Source organism: Dromiciops gliroides, chromosome 1 (genome assembly GCF_019393635.1).
Source record: "Dromiciops gliroides isolate mDroGli1 chromosome 1, mDroGli1.pri, whole genome shotgun sequence".
Taxonomy (NCBI): domain Eukaryota; kingdom Metazoa; phylum Chordata; class Mammalia; order Microbiotheria; family Microbiotheriidae; genus Dromiciops; species Dromiciops gliroides.
In genome coordinates, this window is record NC_057861.1 from 466,407,569 (window position 1) to 466,426,556 (window position 18,988).

Sequence of the window (18,988 nt, forward strand, 5' to 3'; positions counted from 1 at the left end):
TGCGGGGTAGCTAGATGGCGCAGTGGTTAAAGCACTGGCCCTGAATTCAGGAGTACCTGAGTTCAAATCCGGCCTCAGACACTTGACACTTACTAGCTGTGTGACCCTGGGCAAGTCACTTAACCCCCATTGCCTGCAAAAAAACAAAAAACAAAAACAAAAATTGTTTGTTTATTAATAGCTCTTTCTTGGTTCCCTAAAATAAGTTTGTGTAAATTAAAGAACCAAATAGTAAAAAAGTTTGATTAGGCCTTCTAATTAAATACTTGGAATTTACAAATTAAAGTTAAGTACTAGCCAATTTAGAAAGAAAATTTCAAATTTGTGTGTCTTACAATCAGAAATTTTGCTGCAAATAATATTAGGCTCCCCATTTGGGTTTGGATATTAATTGGAGTAGATTTCGAACAATGTGCCAAGAAGAAAATGATACTCCTACCCACTTTTTTTTTTTTTTTTTTAGTGAGGCAATTGGGGTTAAGTGACTTGCCCAGGGTCACACAGCTAGTAAGTGTTAAGTGTCTGAGGCCGGATTTGAACTCAGGTACTCCTGACTCCAGGGCCGGTGCTCTATCCACTGCGCCACCTAGCCACCCTGCTACCCACTTTTATAATAGATTATGTAGAATGCTAGGGCTAGATCTACTCAGACCACATGATGCAGAAATTACTAACTTTGCTTTTGTTAACCAATCCTTGTCAAGAATTAAGTGCTATATCTATTTTTTTTGCCCTAGATGGCATGAGAAGGGTACAAATAAACTTAGGAGCATCACCATAGAGGTGGGAGAGAGAGAGAGAGAGAGAGAGAGAGAGAGAGAGAGAGAGAGAGAGAGAGAGAGAGAGAGAGAGAGAGAGAGAGAAGACGAGCGCAGGCAAGCGAGTGCAAGTGCAAACACACACAAAGAAAAGGAAAATCAACACCATCATCTCCACCCTACTGCCCAGGGCAGTTATACCCTTCTGAGATCCTCCTATTCCTGGCCACCTGTTCCTAGTACTGACTATATCTCTATAAACCCCAACTACAATTCAATGTCCCCTAGCTATTCTACATCATGTAACCATAGGCTGAAAGAATGTTTTTACTATCACAAGAAGGATCACACTGTTTGAAAGTTGAAAAAAAAATGATAGTAACTACCTCCCAAGGTTGTTGTGAGAATCAACATAACTCCATCTTAGGAAAGGAATGTTCAACATAAGACCTGGCATGTGGAAAGCAATATATGCTTGTTAATTATTATTTCTTTGATTGAATGCAATTATTCCATACTGGATGACTCTATAGTAAGTTTTAAATGTGATTGGTGTAAAATTCTAAAGTTGGAAAAGTGGATGGTTTTCTATATAAGATAATTTGGAAATGTATTTGACTGAATTGATGTCATCTGATTAATAAGTCTTGTTCATGTTTTCCATTCAAGATGCTATGAATGTTATAATTGTATTTCTAAATTTTCTCTCTATTGTAAATTCTGAGAAACCATTGCTTAAAAATACTGTTAAGAGGATGATAGTTTTTCCTTTTTCTAATACTATAAAATTATTAATTATGCTATTAGAAACTATTGTCATAATGTTAGGGACCTGTGAATCATTTAATTGGGTATATTTCAAAAGGGAAGAATAATTATTGCTTGCTTTACAGTGTAATGATTGGAATGACGCCACCTACTGGAGACTTGCTGTGGAGAGCTCCACCATGAGGAAAATGCCTCAGAGGCATTGTGGCTTTTCCTTGGCGTCAGGAAATGACGCTTGCTCATGGGTGCTGTCTATCAAGTCTACCAGCCAATCAACTGGAGGAGCCTCCTATGGTCTGGGAGGAGACAGGAAGGAGGAAAGGGAGCCTGCGCAGAGAGCGCGGGGCCCCTTTTTGGCTTCCGGACTTGATGGTGGTGGAGGCAGAGGACTTCACAGGAGATTTGAGGAAAGATAGGAATGCCAGACTGTTAGAATTCGTTCTCAATCAGTTAGCAATAGTTATTATATTCTTTTTACTGTTCCGTCAAGGAAACATTTTGTTTCTTGAGGAACAACAGGGGGGACTGTAATGATTGGAATGACGCCACCTACTGGAGACTTGCTGTGGAGAGCTCCACCATGAGGAAAATGCCTCAGAGGCATTGTGGCTTTTCCTTGGCGTCAGGAAATGACGCTTGCTCATGGGTGCTGTCTATCAAGTCTACCAGCCAATCAACTGGAGGAGCCTCCTATGGTCTGGGAGGAGACCAGGAAGGAGGAAAGGGAGCCTGCGCAGAGAGCGCGGGCCCTTTTGGCTTCCGGACTTGATGGTTGGTGGCGGCAGAGGACATTCACAGGAGATTTGAGGAAAAGATAGGAATGCCAGACTGTTAGAATTCTGTTCTCAATCTTTTTTCTTTCTATTTTCCAATAAACCCTTAAAAACCTAAACTCGTTTTATCAGTGATTTTTAGTCAGTTTCCCCCAAACTGGGGGAACACATTAGAATCCCACATTTAGAATCTTAAATTACACAACAGAAAAGAATAAGACAGAGGGGGAAAAAACCTTGTAGAAATCTTATGTGTATACCCGCCAAATTTCTTGGGACCATATGCTTGAGCAAGGTCATAAACTCTTATCAGCTCTGTGAAACATTTGTTAATTTTTATTTCACTTAGAAGAATGGGTTCTTCTTTACTCCTTGGCAAATGGAGAAAAATTTTAAAGTCTGTTTATAGTATACAAGTGTCTTATGTTATGATTTATGATTATGAAAATTATGAAGTTATATCTGGACTAGTATATTTCTAAATTACATTTTTAATCAATTTAAAGACTTAGAGATTTATTTTTGTTTTAGGGATAAATATATAATGGCTCAGGAAATATTAGTTTGGGGATTACCATCAGTGTTTTCTGAGGGATTCTTTCAAGTAAACATATTAATTATCTATATGAGATTACAGCCTGTAATTATTTTAATAATTTCTAAAGACTGATTTTACTCCATGATGAGTTTAAAGGGGGGGGGGAGGAAATTGAGTGATTTTTGGAAGCCTGGTAGCCTTTTATTGCTAACTAATTTATTGCAAGAACATGAGAATAATAATAACTATATCTAATCCTAAGTGTGATTAGTCAAATTTGCTATTTAAGGTAAAATCTCGTGGAAACTGTAATCTGATGTTATCCTAAATTTTGATTTCAGGTATGATTGTCTGATTGATCATTAAAGTTAGTAATTCACCATTCAAGGGAAATGCCACAAGCTGCTCAGAGGGAGGGCCGTCTGAGAACAGCTACAGGGGAGTTTATGTCCCTGGGTTGAGGGGATCCTCTTGACTCATTTTCCCTATTGTGTTGCTTCCTTTTTGACACAAATGTTTCCCACCTGGTCGAGCCTAAGCCCTGACTGATACTCTGTAAATGAAACTGAACTTTACTATCTGAAGTCAATGGAACCAAAGATGCTTTATCCTATTATATATGTTTTGAGTCATTTCATGTCCTTGGGCTTAAGCCTGGGGGACCAGAATGGATGCCTGTTATAATCATGTCCCTGCTTTTTCCTTTTGTGACAAATTTCTGTGATAAGGGTAAGTAAAGTTGTCATCATTTTTTTTAATATATGAATCTTGTTGCAATACTTGAGCACCTCTGTACTGCTATGTGAAGCAAGTATATATGATCTTACTGTTTTAATCTAAAATTACAGTGGTTTCCGTATCCTAAACAATTTAGCAGATGGGTATTTGAGCATATCCTCTATCTATCAATATTCCTGTATGAGTTAAGGTTGCTGAATTACCTCACACTGTTTTGGGAATGATCAGACAATGCAGAAGTTTCGGATCATTATATAAATTTAGTATTTAGTGTAGTTTAAATCAGAATCATCTACGATTTTGTTTTTAAGATATGGATTTTGCTTCAATCATTTATTTAGAGGGGTAAAAATTATGGACTATCTTGTGTTACCTCAAGGGAAATCATATTTTGCTTAGGTTTTGGGATTGATACTTCTGTGTGGAACAAGCAATTTAAATGTCCATTGCTAGCTGGAAATAGTCACTGTTCTCTGTATGCAATTTGGAATTGATTATTTAGCATATTTACACATCCGATACTTGAATTTTTGTTAAAATTGACATAAATTAGCAAACTTTGGGGGCAGCTAGGTGGCGCAGTGGATAAAGCAGTAGCCTGGATTCAGGAGGACCTGAGTGTTCAAATCCAGCCTCAGACACCTGACACTTACTAGCTGTGTGACCCTGGGCAAGTCACTTAACCCTCATTGCCCCACAAAAAAAAGAAAAAAAAATTAGCAAACTTTAACTAAATTCATTTCTATACTGGAGTTCATCCCCTTATAAAGAGTGTTGTTACCTATGTTTTCATATGAGGATTAGATCCTTATCAGTCTCTATTCCTTTATGGGGGCTATTAATTGAAATTTTAATTATTAATTGGAGTTCTAATAATTTAAGTGGAAAATTAGGTGGAATGATTGGAATAAAAATTTTTTTTTGAGATAACAAGATCAGATGACTATATATGTCAAATGTAAATTATTCTAAATGGGTTATGTATGCCCTGAACATGTTTTTAATAACAAATTCTAAAAATTGGGTTCAGAATTTTTTATATATAAAATTATATTGTTCACTCTGTATAAGCCAACACTTTCTGGTTTCTTTTTTTTTTTCTTTCTTTCTTTCTTTTTTTTTTTTGCAGGGCAATGGGGGGTCAAGTGACTTGACCCAGGTCACACAGCTAGTAAGTGTCAAGTGTCCTGAGGCCAGATTTGAACCTCAGGTCCCTCCTGAATCCAGGGCGGTGCTCTTTCCACTGCGCCACCTAGCTGCCCCGGTTTCTTTTAACACTTAATTTAAAAGGTTCTAAATTGTTTAGCTCTTGATTGCTCAGATTATTTGAATTTCCTAAATATAGCAATATCATTTAATTTGCTAATCTACATCGAAGGAATGATGAAGCATACTATATCCACCTCCAGAGAAAGAACTGATCGTTGTCTGAATATAGACTAAAGCATACTATTTTTCACTCTTTCTTTCATTTTTTTTCCTTTTACTCGAGTTGTTCTTATACAAAATTACTAATATGGAAATGTTTTATATAATTACACATGTATAACCTATGTCTGAATGCTTACTGCTGAGGGAGGGGGGAGAGGAGGGAGGGAGGGACAGAATTTGGAACTCAAATCTTTAAATAAAAATGTTTTTTTAAAGAAATTTTTTCTTTTTTGGGAGCAGGGGGGCGTAAAGGGGAAAGTAAAGGACTAATAATAGTGATACAAATAAAGAAAAATAGCAAAAATCAAACTTTAAAATATATAATTTTTAAAGCCCTATATAATTTCAGTTTCATATACAATCTTCTTTTTTAGCCTTCTTTATATATGTAAATGTTTATAACAGACCAAACCACTAGTATTATTTTTTTATCATCAGAATAGCCTTTTTTTTTCCCCTAAAGTAATAAATGCTGTTTAGCTATATTTTAGTGAAGCTTTTTGTTAAGTATTTTATACTTTTATTTTGGACAAGTGAAGAGGTATAGTTCAGAGGATAATAAAATCAGATGAATTAATAACTGGCTGGACAGCAAGACTCAAAAGAGTTGATATTAATACTTCAGTACTGGCATAGCAGATGTTCACAGAGTACCCAGGGATATGTGTTTTTGCCTTGTTTGTTTTTCATATTTATCAGTGAGCTGGATAAGGGTATAGGTGGAATAGTCATTGAATTTGCAGATGACAAAAACTAGAGGGAAAGCTAAACACATTGGATGATAGAAGTCAGGTTTCTAAACGTATCTTTACAGGCTACAATTGAAACCTGATAAAAACAAAATTCAACAACAATAAATGTAAAGTTTTAATACTTATATATCAATAAATTGAATCAAATTTAAAAGTTTAAGAATGGGGAGGGGGAGGGGGCATCTGGTTGGTGCAGCATGGGCCCTGAATTCAGGAGGACCTGAGTTTAAATTAGGCCTCAGACACTTACTAGCTGTGTGACCCTGGGCAAGTCACTTAAACTCTCATTGCTCCACCAAAAATAAATAAATAAAAAGAATGGAGAGGGGCATGATCTGGACAGTTTTCATTGTGAAAAAAAGTGGACTTTTCAGTGGACTATGAACTCAATATGAATAATGAGTGTGATATGACAACAAAAAAAGCTAATGAGAACTTGAGCCTCCATTGAGAGGCATAGCTTCCAGGAATAGTGAGGTGACAGTAGTCTACATCTCATCAGAACTCATCCTGGAGAACTGTGTTCAGTTTGGGGGACCACAGTTTAAGAAGGATGTTCATTGTCAATGTGGACAGTATTCTCAGGAGGCAATAAAGATGACTAAAGTGGTCTAAGACAGTGTCATGTGATGTTGGCTGAAGGAAGTGGGCAAATTTAGGCTGGAAAGAAAAGAATGGGGGGGCAGTGGTAGGGAAGGTGTCTTCAAATATTCAAAGGGCTAACATGCAGAGGAAGTAACAGATTTGGTTTTTCTGGTACTGGAGAACAGAAAAGGAGCAATGGGGTAAAGTTAAAGAGGCAAAGTTAGACTACATGTTAGGAAGAACTAACAATTACAGCCCTCCCAAAGTGTAATGTACAGTCACTTCTTAGAGGTCTTCAAGTAGAAACTAGACAAAACCCTTTTCAGGTTATATTATAGTTAGGATTCCTTTTGTATATGGTTTGATTAGACAGGTTGAGATCCTGTCAGCTCCCAAATTCTGTGATTCTGTAATTGTGATTCCTGGTTTGAAGGGCAATTGAGGGGCACATCTGGATAATCCCTCTTATTTAAAGAACTGCATACCTCTTTCAATAATCAGTTAGCTTGAGCTCCAATCCAGTATATTAAATATGAAATAAACCAGAGAAACCTCTTTTCCCATAACCGTTGCTCATCTCTCTGTCAAACCCCCTCATCTATTAGGCTCATATATGAATACTACTGGCTATAGGAAAATTTCTTAAATGGATACATGTTTTGATCTATTCCTGAGTTCCTTCCAAAGATTTAGCTTGCAACCCATTCCTGTGTAAAGCCAGGGTACTCGTAGTCCATTTAACAGTTAACAAAACTATGTGTGGGCATCTGGGTTTGGCCCTGTGCTGTTTATTATACTTACCAATGAACTAGCTACTAGCCATAGTAAGAAACAAATATTCTTAAAATATATTAAAGGTATTTACCAAAAGAAACATTGGTTTTCAATTAAGCACAGCTTCCCTGCATCTATGTTACCCATTGGTGATTCACTAGTAAAACCTTTGGGTACAGGCTGAAACTCAATGTATCTTTTTGTACCCAATTGACCTGGAAGCTACATCAACCTCTGAGCTTAAACTAAGTCTCTAGGAGAGATATTTGGTTTTGTTTTCATTAAGAAAAGAAGTGGCTCATCTCCTACAGCAATGGAATCAGGATGATCAAGTCCTACTACCACCTGCTACTCCTTAGTTGCAAAGCTTCAACCACTTAAACTGCTTTATGTCTCTTAAGGGATAGGCCAAATTTGTGAGAAGTTTGGCACAGACCATTCAAATATGTATTCATACTTAAGTAAATTTGGGGTGAGTTTGCCTAAAGTCACGGTCAAGGTTTCCCTGAAGCAACACTATTGAGGAGAGAAACATCCTTGTTTCAAGCAGAAGTATTTGGAAGATCCCCTGTGGGGATAATAGTTGTGGCAACTAATCAGAGGAAGTTATGTATGTCCACCCTAGGGGTGATAAAATCAAATGACCATTTCATTTCTGGAGCCAAAGCTTCCTGAAGCTACCACTTACTATACCACTTTAAGAAAGCAGTTCTTCAGGTCATTTCAGTCATGTCCAACTCTTTATGACCTCATTTGGGGTTTTCTTGGAAAAGATACTAGAATGATTTTCCATTTCCTTCTTCAGCTCATTTGACAGATAGGGAAATTGAGGCTAACAGGCTCTAAATGACATGCCCAGGGTCAAACAGCTAGTAAGTGTCTGAGGACAAATTTAAATTCAGGTCTTTCCTGAACTCCAGGCCTGGCCCTTATTCATTGTCATTTAGCTTCCCAAAATGCAGTTACTCTCCGTTATTGGATCCTAGTGGTTACTAAGCAGATGATGCTTATCACCATTACCCAGAGTTGCCTGTTGTAGGTTTGGTGATAAAAGATGAATCTTTTAGAGGTGGACAGATAAAGCACAAGAGGGCTTACTATTGTTTAATGTAACATGGAAATTTTACATTCAAGAATAAGCCTGACCTTTCTTCTCATTTTATTTATAACAAGACCATTAAGATTGATATGGTGTCTTATGTCTAAAGCCAGATTTGGGCTTGGGTCCTCTGGGGTCCTGGACAGGTGCTTTGTCCACTGTGTCACTTAGCTGCCCATGATGAAATCTTTAGGGTAAAATTGAGGGGGGGAGAGGACTACAGTGGGGAAGGGGAAGAAGAGAGGTAGAATGGAATGAAATCTCACATGAAAGAAGTAGGAAAGGGCTTATGGAGTGGGGAGAGAGATGGGGGAGGAGTGGGGGCAGTGAATGAGCCTTACACTCATCAGAATCAATTCAAAGACCCTACTCTCATCAGACTTGGCTCAAGGAAGGGAACAAATAGACACTCAACTGGGTGGAATAGTCTACCTAACCCTGCAGGAAAGTAGGAGGGGAAGAGGATAAGGAGGGAGGGAGTAGAAGAAAGGAGGGCAGAGTAGGGGAGGGGACAGTCAGAAGCAAAACACTTTTGAGGGAGGAATAGGGTAAAAGGAGATAGGAAATATAGTAAATATCATGGGAAGGGAATAGGATGGAGGGAAACCGTTAACAAAATAGTAACTGTGAAAAAGATTGATATGACTCAGCTCTTCTAGTACTATGTCAACTCATAGGATCTCACATTTAGAATACAAATGGTCAAATTAAAATTTGTTGATGGATTAAAAACTGATTTTTAGCACCCTCTGCCACTTTTCCCACTACTTTGCCACTGTCACATAAGTGAAAAGGGGCTACAAGGTATGAAGACCATTTAAATTTTTTTCTTTGTTTTACTGGTTGCCATGGCAAAAAAAATATTATTTACAATCCTGCTTGTGATATACTTTTCTATGATAATTTAAGTTAGCCATCGGGAAACAGCTCTTCCATTCTGGGATCAAAAATGAAAATTTTCAAGCATAGTAGAACCTGCCACAGCTTATACTTCATTGTCATAGCCTTCAAAAATCCAGGGCTGTTCCTCCCATGATGCTTAACAGTATAACTCAGATAAGAGGAAGAGAATCAATAGTCCCTCAGGAGAAGAGCTACTGAAACTGGGGTTATGTTAGCATTAAGTAAAATGTAACAAATAGCTCAGGGTTTTAGCTGGCCAATAAAATATCCTATTTTAATAGCTTAGAAATGAAAGTTATTTTAGGCAAAGACTAAAACTTCCTGAGCTCCTCTAGCAGCCTTTCAACCAGATTGACAGGGAAAGAAAGGAAATGAGGTATTAAAGTGAGTAGATAACATAAAGGAACATTCAGTTCCTTCATGCGAGAAAGAGAGAGGAAGAGTGTCTTCATTTCTCTTTCCTAGGTATGCTTAATCATCAGCAGAGATGTTGCTCTATTAATAGTGAGATCCATTGTTCCAGTTTATTAACACTGATAAGACCCTTCTGGCAGTTCCTAATGTTCCTTTCTGGTGTCTTATCTGCTTGTGATGGCTAGCATTCTCTTCACATAAGTCCTCTTGATTCCAAGGCCAGAGTCAAAGGGGTAACCTAGGAATCAAGATGACCTGCTCTTGTAGTTGGGGGGAGGGGGGAGGATGGTGGAGCTTGTGTTTAAATCATGGAAGCACCAAGAGAATGAGAACCACAATATATTAGCAAAAAAGAACTTTTATTGAATGAGGATAAGCTTACATTTCCAGAAGCATGGACACAGTAAAGACCCTGCAGGCAGTATAGGCAGCTTGTAGGGGAAATCCTTTTATAGAAACCAGCAACCTGAAAAGTCACATCTTGCCCCACCCAAAATTAAAAAAAAAATCAGTATGAAGCTGCAGGCATACTTTCAGTGCTAAGACTAACACCCAAAACTGCTCCTTCTCCTAACTTCCCTTTTTCTATTGGTGAGACCACCAGTTACCAAAGCATGAATCCTCATATTCATCTATAGAACACTGAAGGGGGTTAGAAGAATTATATAAGATGAGAAAGTGAAGGAACATTACAAACTGCATCAAAAGAGAGAATACTCACAAATCTTTCAAGTTTTCAAAGAAAACGGTGTTTCCTTGTAAATTAATTTTCAGTCTTCTTACTTAAAATAAGTTGCTTGTAGATTTTTAAGAACTGATGCAAAGTGAAGTGAGCAGAACCAGGAGAACATTGTACACAGCAACAGCAATACTATATGATGATCAACTGTGAATGACTTATCTATTCTCAGTGATACAACAATCTAAGACAAGGCGTTTTGATGAAAAATACTATCTCCAGAAAAAGAACTGATGGAGTCTTAATGCAGATGAAGCAAATAATTTTTTACCTTTTTTTTTTTTGTAGTGTTTATTTTTTTTTTGGTTTGTGTTTTCTTTCCCAACATGACTAATATGGAAATGTTTTTCACGGCTTATACATGTATAACCTAAATCAAATTATTTGCCTTCTTAATGAGGGGGGAAGGAAAAGAGGGAGAAAATTTGGAACTTAAAATTTTTAATGAATGTTAAAATTGTTTTCTGCATTTAATTAGAAAAATAAAATATTAAAAAAATATTACTTGCTTAAGTGTTTCCACTAATCAGTTCATTTGTACTACAATATTTCTACTAAGATATGTGGGTAAAAAGGAATATTCACTCTTGGGGCGGTCAATACATTACTCGTTAATGGTTTTAATAGCAACTTTAAAAAAGAATGGGGGCAGCTAGGTGGCGCAGTGGATCTGCGCACCGGCCCTGGAGTCAGGAGTACTGAGGTTCAAATGCGGCCTCAGACACTTGACACTGCTAGCTGTGTGACTCTGGGCAAGTCACTTAACCCCAATTGCCTCACTAAAAAAGAAAAAAAAGAAAAAAAAAGAATGGAGGGGGCAGCTAGGTGGCACAGTAGATAAAGCACTAGCCTGTATTCAGGAAGACCTGAGTTCAAATCTGGCATCAGATACTGACACCTTACTAGCTGTGTGACCCTGAGCAAGTCACTCAACCCTCATTGCCCCACAAAAAGAAAGAAAGAAAGAAAAGAGCTATAGATACTTGGATGAAAACTATACCAGCTTTTGGTTTCAGCAAACTTAAAGAGTATGGCATAGGTTATTCAAATTTAGGACTATGGTGGTAAAATCGTGAGGTCAGTCAATTCTTTAGGACATCAGCAACCATTTACTTAATATGATTATACTGTGCACAATGGTGGAAGCCCTAATGAATTATATACATTTTTACTTTCTCCACATTCCCGAACTCAAATATAATGATATAGAGCCATTATTAGGTTGTTAAACATTGTTTTAAAAGCAAGTTTACTTGGAAATTTGATAGGATCTACTACAAGAGATATATAAATAATTGCAGATATTAAAGAGATCATGTTACCTCAGAGCAAACATCTGTCCATCATGCTTCTTGATGAAGTGGCATCAGCTACTAATGTGAACTTCAACACCTCGGCCAACCAATTCAGAGCTGTTTGCTGAATGCACACATGAGTCTAATAGAAAAGTGTCGAAATTATAACAGAACAAAAAAACGCAACAACATATTAATTCAGAGTTGTTTTGATACCCCTCTATTCTCAAAATAATAAAATAGAACATAAATAGGCTTAATAAACACAAACTAAGACTTCTATTTGTCAGATTACGTTTTAAGAAATAAATAAAAATCAATACCAATAACAATTTAATAGGAAAAATAACCTACTTCTACTCCAAACAAGACAACACTACGGACTCCAGGAATTTCTGCTAATGCAGCTTCTTACTTCTGGTATTACCATTGAAAATTTAGTCTTCGGAAGTACAAGTTTAACACCTGTTAAATCAATTTCTTGTAAGTACTGCCAAGACCTTTGGGGTATTGTTCTGTTATACAATAACTGGAATTCCTAAAATCCGTTGCCCCTTGTAACTGAAAAAAAAAAAGAACAATTTTTTCCCATAAAAGATATAATGTCTCAACTAAACAGAATAGAAATGTAATACATAACACAAATTATTTTTTAAACCTACCAATCTTTGTCCTACACTAATGATATCACCAAAATACTTGATGGCTGGTCTGAATCTTTCTTGCATATCACAGCAAAAAAACACAGTGCTTGAAGGTGTAAGATTTCCCAATGTGGTGAGCTGGAAAAAAATATGAGCAAAAAAAATTAACAATTAATTTTAGAATTTTAATTCTAGAATATATTCATTAGCAAATTTTTAATGTTTGAAATTTTAAGCAGGTAATTGGATACCTTAAAAATGAAAGGCAAAAACAGAAAATTGCCAATTTGACATGAACTGTGAGAGAACAAAATTGCTTAGAAAAATGAGAGAAAACCAGAATAGTATTGCTTTCCTAATGAACACACATAGTAGAATTATAAAGACCAGAAACTTTTTAATATTGAAATTTGTGCCCTAAGTGCCCTGGCTTGTCTTCTGGTATGTACCTGCTAGTCTGTTGGAGAGGCGTCAGTCAGTCTATAAGGCATGAAACTTGATTCCCATTCTCTACCTGAGAATCAACACATAGCAACAAGGTCTTTCATCCCATCCTCCTTATCTCTAGTCTCATTTCCCAATGTGGCAATTCCAGAGAAGCTAAGTCCCCAATGTCCTATCTATCACCTTTTAGACATATGCATCTTCCTGGACAGTTAGCTTGTCTCTGAGATAACACTAGCCTATCACCTTTTAAAAAAAATCTTTACCTATCAGGATTTGTATTACAGTATTAGAAAAGTTGTCTTTAAAAGCAGCTCACAAATTTGGAACTATGCCCAAAGGGCTGTGGGGCCATGCATACCCTTTGACCCAGTAATACTCCTGCTAGGTTTGTATCCCAAAGAGATCATAAAAAAAGGGAAAAGGACCCCACAAGTACAAAAATATTTATAGCAGCTCTCTGTGGTAGCAAGAATTGGACATTGAGGGGATGCCCATCAATTGGGGAATGGCTGAATAAATTGTGGTATATGGAACACAATGGAATACTATTATATAAATGATGAGGAGTCATATTTCAGAAAAACTTGAAGAAATTAAGTGGACTGATGCTGAGCAAAATGGGCAGAATCTGGAGAACACTGTACACAGTAACAGCAACATTGTGTGATGATCAGCTGTGATACTTAGCTCTTCTCAGCAATACAATTATCCAAGACAATTCCAAAGGACTATGGATGGAAAATGACTCCCACATTCAGAAAAAAATTTGTAGAATCTGAATGCAGATTGAACATGCTATTTCTACTTTTTTTGTTTGTTTTTTCTTTTTTGAGGTTTTTCCCTTTTGTTCTGACTCTTCTTTCACAACATGACTACCGTGGAAGTGTGTTAAATGTGATTGTATATATATACCACATATATCAGATTTCTTTATGTCTTGGGGAGGGGGAAGGGAAGGGAGGGAGGGAAGAAAATTTGGAACTCAATTTCTATAAAAACAAATGTTGAAAACTACATATAACTGGAAAAAATAAATACTATTTAAGATGGAAAAAATAAAATAAAAAGCAGCTTGCAGTTTGAATCCCCCCCACACCCCACTGGCTCCTTGGCCAACCCACCAAGGTGTTTTTAGCCTTGATGGGTTTTTTTTTGTTTTTTGGGGGGGTGGAGGGGGTTTGGGGAGGGGCAATGAGAGTTAAGTGACTTGCCCAGGGTCACGCAGCTAGTTGTCAAGTGTCTTAGGTCAAATTTGAACTCAGGTTCTCCTGAATCCAGGGCTAGTGCTTTATCCACTGTGTCACCTAGCTGCCCCATAGCCCTTGATGTTTTTAAAATAAACTCTTTAAATTTTTCCATATGAGTTTTGCTTCTTTAATCAGGGAAAATAAACATTTTCTTTTAACACTCAAAATGCCAATTTTTTCGGAAGAAAGCAAAAATTGGAGAAATAGAGGTTTTTAATCAAAGGTTTTCACTCTTGAAAGAAAACATCTAACCACTGCTAAACAACCTGCAACATACCATGGAAACAAAGTCTAAAACAATATCTCTGTTCATAAATAGGTATTAAGACAATGTAGAAATTCAATAAATTAAGATAAAAAAGTTGCCTTATTTGATATTGCCACATTTAACAACAGATTCCACTAAGAATCTACAAGAAGAGTTCGTAGTAGTCAATTGATCCTTTAAGGAGGGTGTATTTGTGTTCAGTTGTTTTCAGTCGCATTGGACGACTTTTCTTCAACCCATTTGGGGTTTCCTTGGCAAAGAAACTGGAGTGGTTTGCTATTTCCTTCCCCAGCTCACTTTACAGATGAAGAAACTGAGGCAAACAGGGTTAAATGACTTGCCCAGGATGACATAGCTAGAAATGTCTGAGGGCGCTTGAACTTAAACTCAGGTTTTCCTTACTACAGGCCCTAGCACTATGCCAATTAGACTGCCCCCATTAGGGAGCCCTTTGCTAATTGCCAAGTTTCTGTACTGCAGGGTTATCTCAAGATTAGAATTGGGTGGTGAATAACACTTTACAATTACCATGAATAATAATATGCATTAATTTTAAATTGAAGTTTATACTTTTTTCATAACATCTCTATGAAATAAGTCAATAACCCCTGAGACATATTTTCCACAATTCTCCCTTAATTGTCCTGTTTCCCCACAAAATTTATTTTCACTTTTATCCTCTAATTAGAATGTAGCATAGAATTTGTCCTATGTGGGATAATGATGTTACTTGGTAAAAACTTTAAGGATAGGGGCAATGCCATAGTAATCTTTATTCTTTGCACATACTAGGCACTCAATAGTCAAATGATAACATGAATGGGATCCTGGATCTAATGTAATAAATCAAATATAATAATATTATATTTAATAGTACTGTGAGAAAATAATGGGGTTCTGGAGGACCCAGAGCCCCCCCCCCACTCAGGGGTACTTGTATTTTTTTTAAACATGTACACAGTATGAGGGGAGGGGAAGATAGAGCTAGGCTAGGAAAGAGCTCATGTGAAAGGCAATAGAAGTAACTGTGGGAAAATGGAGGTATATTAGAAAATAAAGCAACTTCAAACATCTACAAACACCTCAGTAAATTCTAAAGAGCAATGGAAGTATTAACCCCAGATAAAGAAAAGCAAGGGGAAACTCCTGCAAGCTCTGTATGCCACTCTAAAATTGCACAAAAAGACTTGCCAGAATCTTGGCAGAAACCTCTAAGTATAAAGACTGAATAGCAATGGGGCTTATGGCAGGGACTGAAACAGGAACTCAGACCTGCTGAGGTACTGCAGAAGACAAGGCTGAGCAGAATGTAGGAAGCAAAACTTCTGAGATTTTGCAGCTAACTACCTGTTTGGGGACTGTGCCAGGAGATAGAGACAGAAAAGAGGCACCATTTTAAGTAAGATTCCAGAACACTGAGGTCAAACCCAGGAAGTCCTAGATAAGATGGGTCCTAGTCAACACTCATAGAGGACCAAACAGGGACCTTCCCACTGCATTCAAGACTATAGGTGGGAGCTAAGTCTTGACTTTCAAATACCAAGTCTAGAAAATGAGTTGGAAATGAATAAGTATTATAGGACTGAGAGAAGTCCTAAGAGGGTAAAGAGCAAAGAACAAAGTAACTTTACTAGTATATTTCATCAGAGAAAAGAAGGTCCTATGAATAAAGACTACAATAGTACCAGGAAGAAAGGAAAGATATAAAATGGAATAACACAGGAGGAAAAAAGGGCAAGGAGAACTGATAATTCCTTAACACAGACATTGGTAAACCTTATTTAAGAATTGAACTTACTGGGGGCAGCTAAGTGGCAAAGTGGATAGAACACCAGCCCTGGAGTCAGGAGGACCTGAGTTCAAATCCGGCCTCAGACACTTAACACTTACTAGCTGTGTGACCCTAGGCAAGTCACTTAACCCCAACTGCCTCACCCCCCCCCCCAAAAAAAAAGAATTGAACTTACTGAGAATTAGAATGGGATAAACAGAAACACTGGCCATTTACCCAAACAAGTGTACAAACATGGACATTTCTTATTGTCCAGGAGACAGTAAGAAATATTAAAATTTTAACTCCCTTGGCCTCTGTTCTCCTGATTTTCCCTCCTTCAACACCATGCCTCTACTGCAGTGTCATCTGGATCCTCCCTCTATACCTGGAACCTCCTAATCCAGAAATATCCATCCATCATGGCAGCCTCTTCCTCCCAGGTCCTCTATTTTAGAGAGAACCTGAGGCTAGGAAATCTTCATTCCTTTCTGGCTATGCTTCTAATTTTCAATACTATGCCCCCCACATGAGTACCTTTGTTTCTTCACACACATACATCTCTGATTTTCAGCTCCCTTTTGTGTGTTATATTGCCCCATTAGAATGTAAGGTCCTTAAGGGCTTGTTTTCTAATCATTGACATTTATCATAGTACCTGGCATTTAGTAAGCACTTAATATATAAAAACAAAAAAGATCAAGTACCAAGGAACCACAGCATCACACAGGACTTGGCAGCTGCCACTGTCAAGAAGATAGGTTTGGAATATCATATTCCAAAAGGCCCAAAACCAAATAAATAAATGAAGGCTTGTAACCAAGAATAACCTATTCATCAAAACTGAGTGTGTGTGTGTGTGGGGGGGGGGGGATTTATAGGAGAAAAAAGAAATGAAAGAAAAGATTTCCAAGCATCCCTGTTAAAAGGCCAAAATGTAAGAGAAACTTGGAAATGCAAATACGGGAGTCAAGCGAATTTATGGGACTAACAATGATGAAGTGTTTATTTTCTAAAGGGAGAGAAGAAACGAGAGTTTCTTCAGATACTTCAGGTTATAGACAAAGTTAAATCAGATAAAAGAAGGCCTGCAGGTGGTCTTGTCCAGTTTTGATGATCTTGGGAAAAGATGGAGAAAGGGGGAAATACTGAGGAAGAAAGTAGAAGGAATCAAATAGAATATTTCTAACATATATTCTAGAGATTCATGAGATAAAGAATATACAAACACAGAGAAAGGTATGTGGGACCACGATGAACCTCACTTCCATCTGAAGCAGAAAAAGGAAGGTTGAACACACAAACACACATTCGAGGAATATAAGCAAAACAAACTCTCATGTCATATAGTAACATGTAAATGGGGGATAAAAAAGAAAGAAATAGTGAAAATTTGAGGCAAGGTAATGGCAAAGGGGAAAAAAAGAGGCAATAGGGCAAAATAAGTAGCTTCAATTAGAAATCACTAACTTAAAAAAAACTATTCTCTTTCAACACCTTCTTGTAAAAAGGGGATAAGGGCTCAAGGTGGGGGCAAAGAGGAAAAAGTACAAGGGGATCTAATAGAGAGAAATATCCAATTAACAATCATTACTGTTAATGGGAATGGGATGAACTCATCATAAAATGAAAAAAGGACAGGAATATGGATTAGAAGGCAGACTCTAAAAATATGTTATATATAGGAAACATATTTGAAATATAAAGGTTACCATAGAATTTTAAAAAGAACTCATGCTGAAGGTGAAGTCAAAAAAAACAGAGGAAGCACTCATGATTTAAGACAACACAAAGTAAAAAAGAGTAGATAAAGAGATAAGCAAAGAAACTATGTTAAAAGCACAATAGAAAAGAATATCAATATTTAATAAATATCTATACAAAATTTTATAGCATCTAAATATTTAAAGGAAAAATTAATCAAAAGTTATTCAAATTACAGGGAGAAATAGTAAACTATGATAGTGGGGAAACTCAATGTACACTATTCAGACCTAAACAAATCTAACAAAAAGATAAACAAGAAAAAAGTTAAGAACCTGAGTAGAATAAATTAGATGTTAGATCTCTGATTATTACTTAATAACATTAGAATTTAAGCTCCCTACAGGGGTAATTTCTTTCTTTGTATTTATATCTCCAGTGCATAGCAGGTGCTTAAAGGAGTATTGTTTTATTGATGGGAACAAAAGGAGTTTACATATTTTTTTTTTCAGCTGGGCATAGCAATTTACAAATGCCAACAAATTACTGGGACATAAAAAACTTAAATATAAAAAAGAAAATATATTATACATATGTTTCCTTTTCTGACCATATTACAATAAATACTCTTAAATAAAGAGTTTACAGAAAGGATAAAAAATAATTTGAGATTAAATAATTTAACCTTACTCAAAGGTAAAGCAAGGAAACATAAAATTTTATCTTAGAAAATGACAATATGAAATAATATACCAAATAGAGCTGAAGTGGTCCTTCAGGGGAAAATTTTATGTTACTAAATACTTTTTTTTTTTTTAGTGAGGCAATTGGGGTTAAGTGACTTGCCCAGGGTCACACAGCTAGTAAGTGTTAAGTGTCTGAGGCCGGATTTGAACTCAGGTACTCCTGACTCCAGGGCGGTGCTCTATCCACTGCGCCATCCTAGCTGCCCCCTAAATACTTATTAACAAAAGGCAGAAATAACAGATTAATGAACTGGGCATGCAAATAAAAAAATTAACAGCATCAATTTAAAAATCCTGAGTAAAATACCAACCAGAAATTCTAAAATGACAAGAAGAGATTAACAAAGAAGAAAATCACAGTGAACTGATAAAGAAAATTACAAAATAGAAAAAAAACCACAATAATAACAGTTAAACTATTGCCCAGTCTGGTTAAAAAGACGAGAAAGTAAAACCAATTGTATGGAAAATGAGGATTCATAACAAATGAAGATGAAATAAAGAAACTGTTAGAAATGGAAAACTACCTCTTTCCCAAGAAAACCCCCAAAGAAGTTATAAAGAAACCAGACATGATTGAACAACATTAGAAAT

The 18,988-nt window shown here is 36.7% G+C and overlaps 1 protein-coding gene across 1 annotated transcript in view; it reads right to left on the reverse strand.

Moving 5' to 3' along the window:
* ISOC1 (isochorismatase domain containing 1) overlaps window positions 1–18,988 on the reverse strand; it is a 49,944-nt gene that overhangs the window by 13,618 nt on the left and 17,338 nt on the right. The window contains 7 exon segments of the mRNA XM_044004612.1: window positions 4,979–4,992; window positions 11,607–11,709; window positions 11,922–11,978; window positions 11,980–12,053; window positions 12,056–12,086; window positions 12,089–12,121; window positions 12,230–12,349. Coding sequence (XP_043860547.1) covers window positions 4,979–4,992; window positions 11,607–11,709; window positions 11,922–11,978; window positions 11,980–12,053; window positions 12,056–12,086; window positions 12,089–12,121; window positions 12,230–12,349 — 432 coding nt within the window.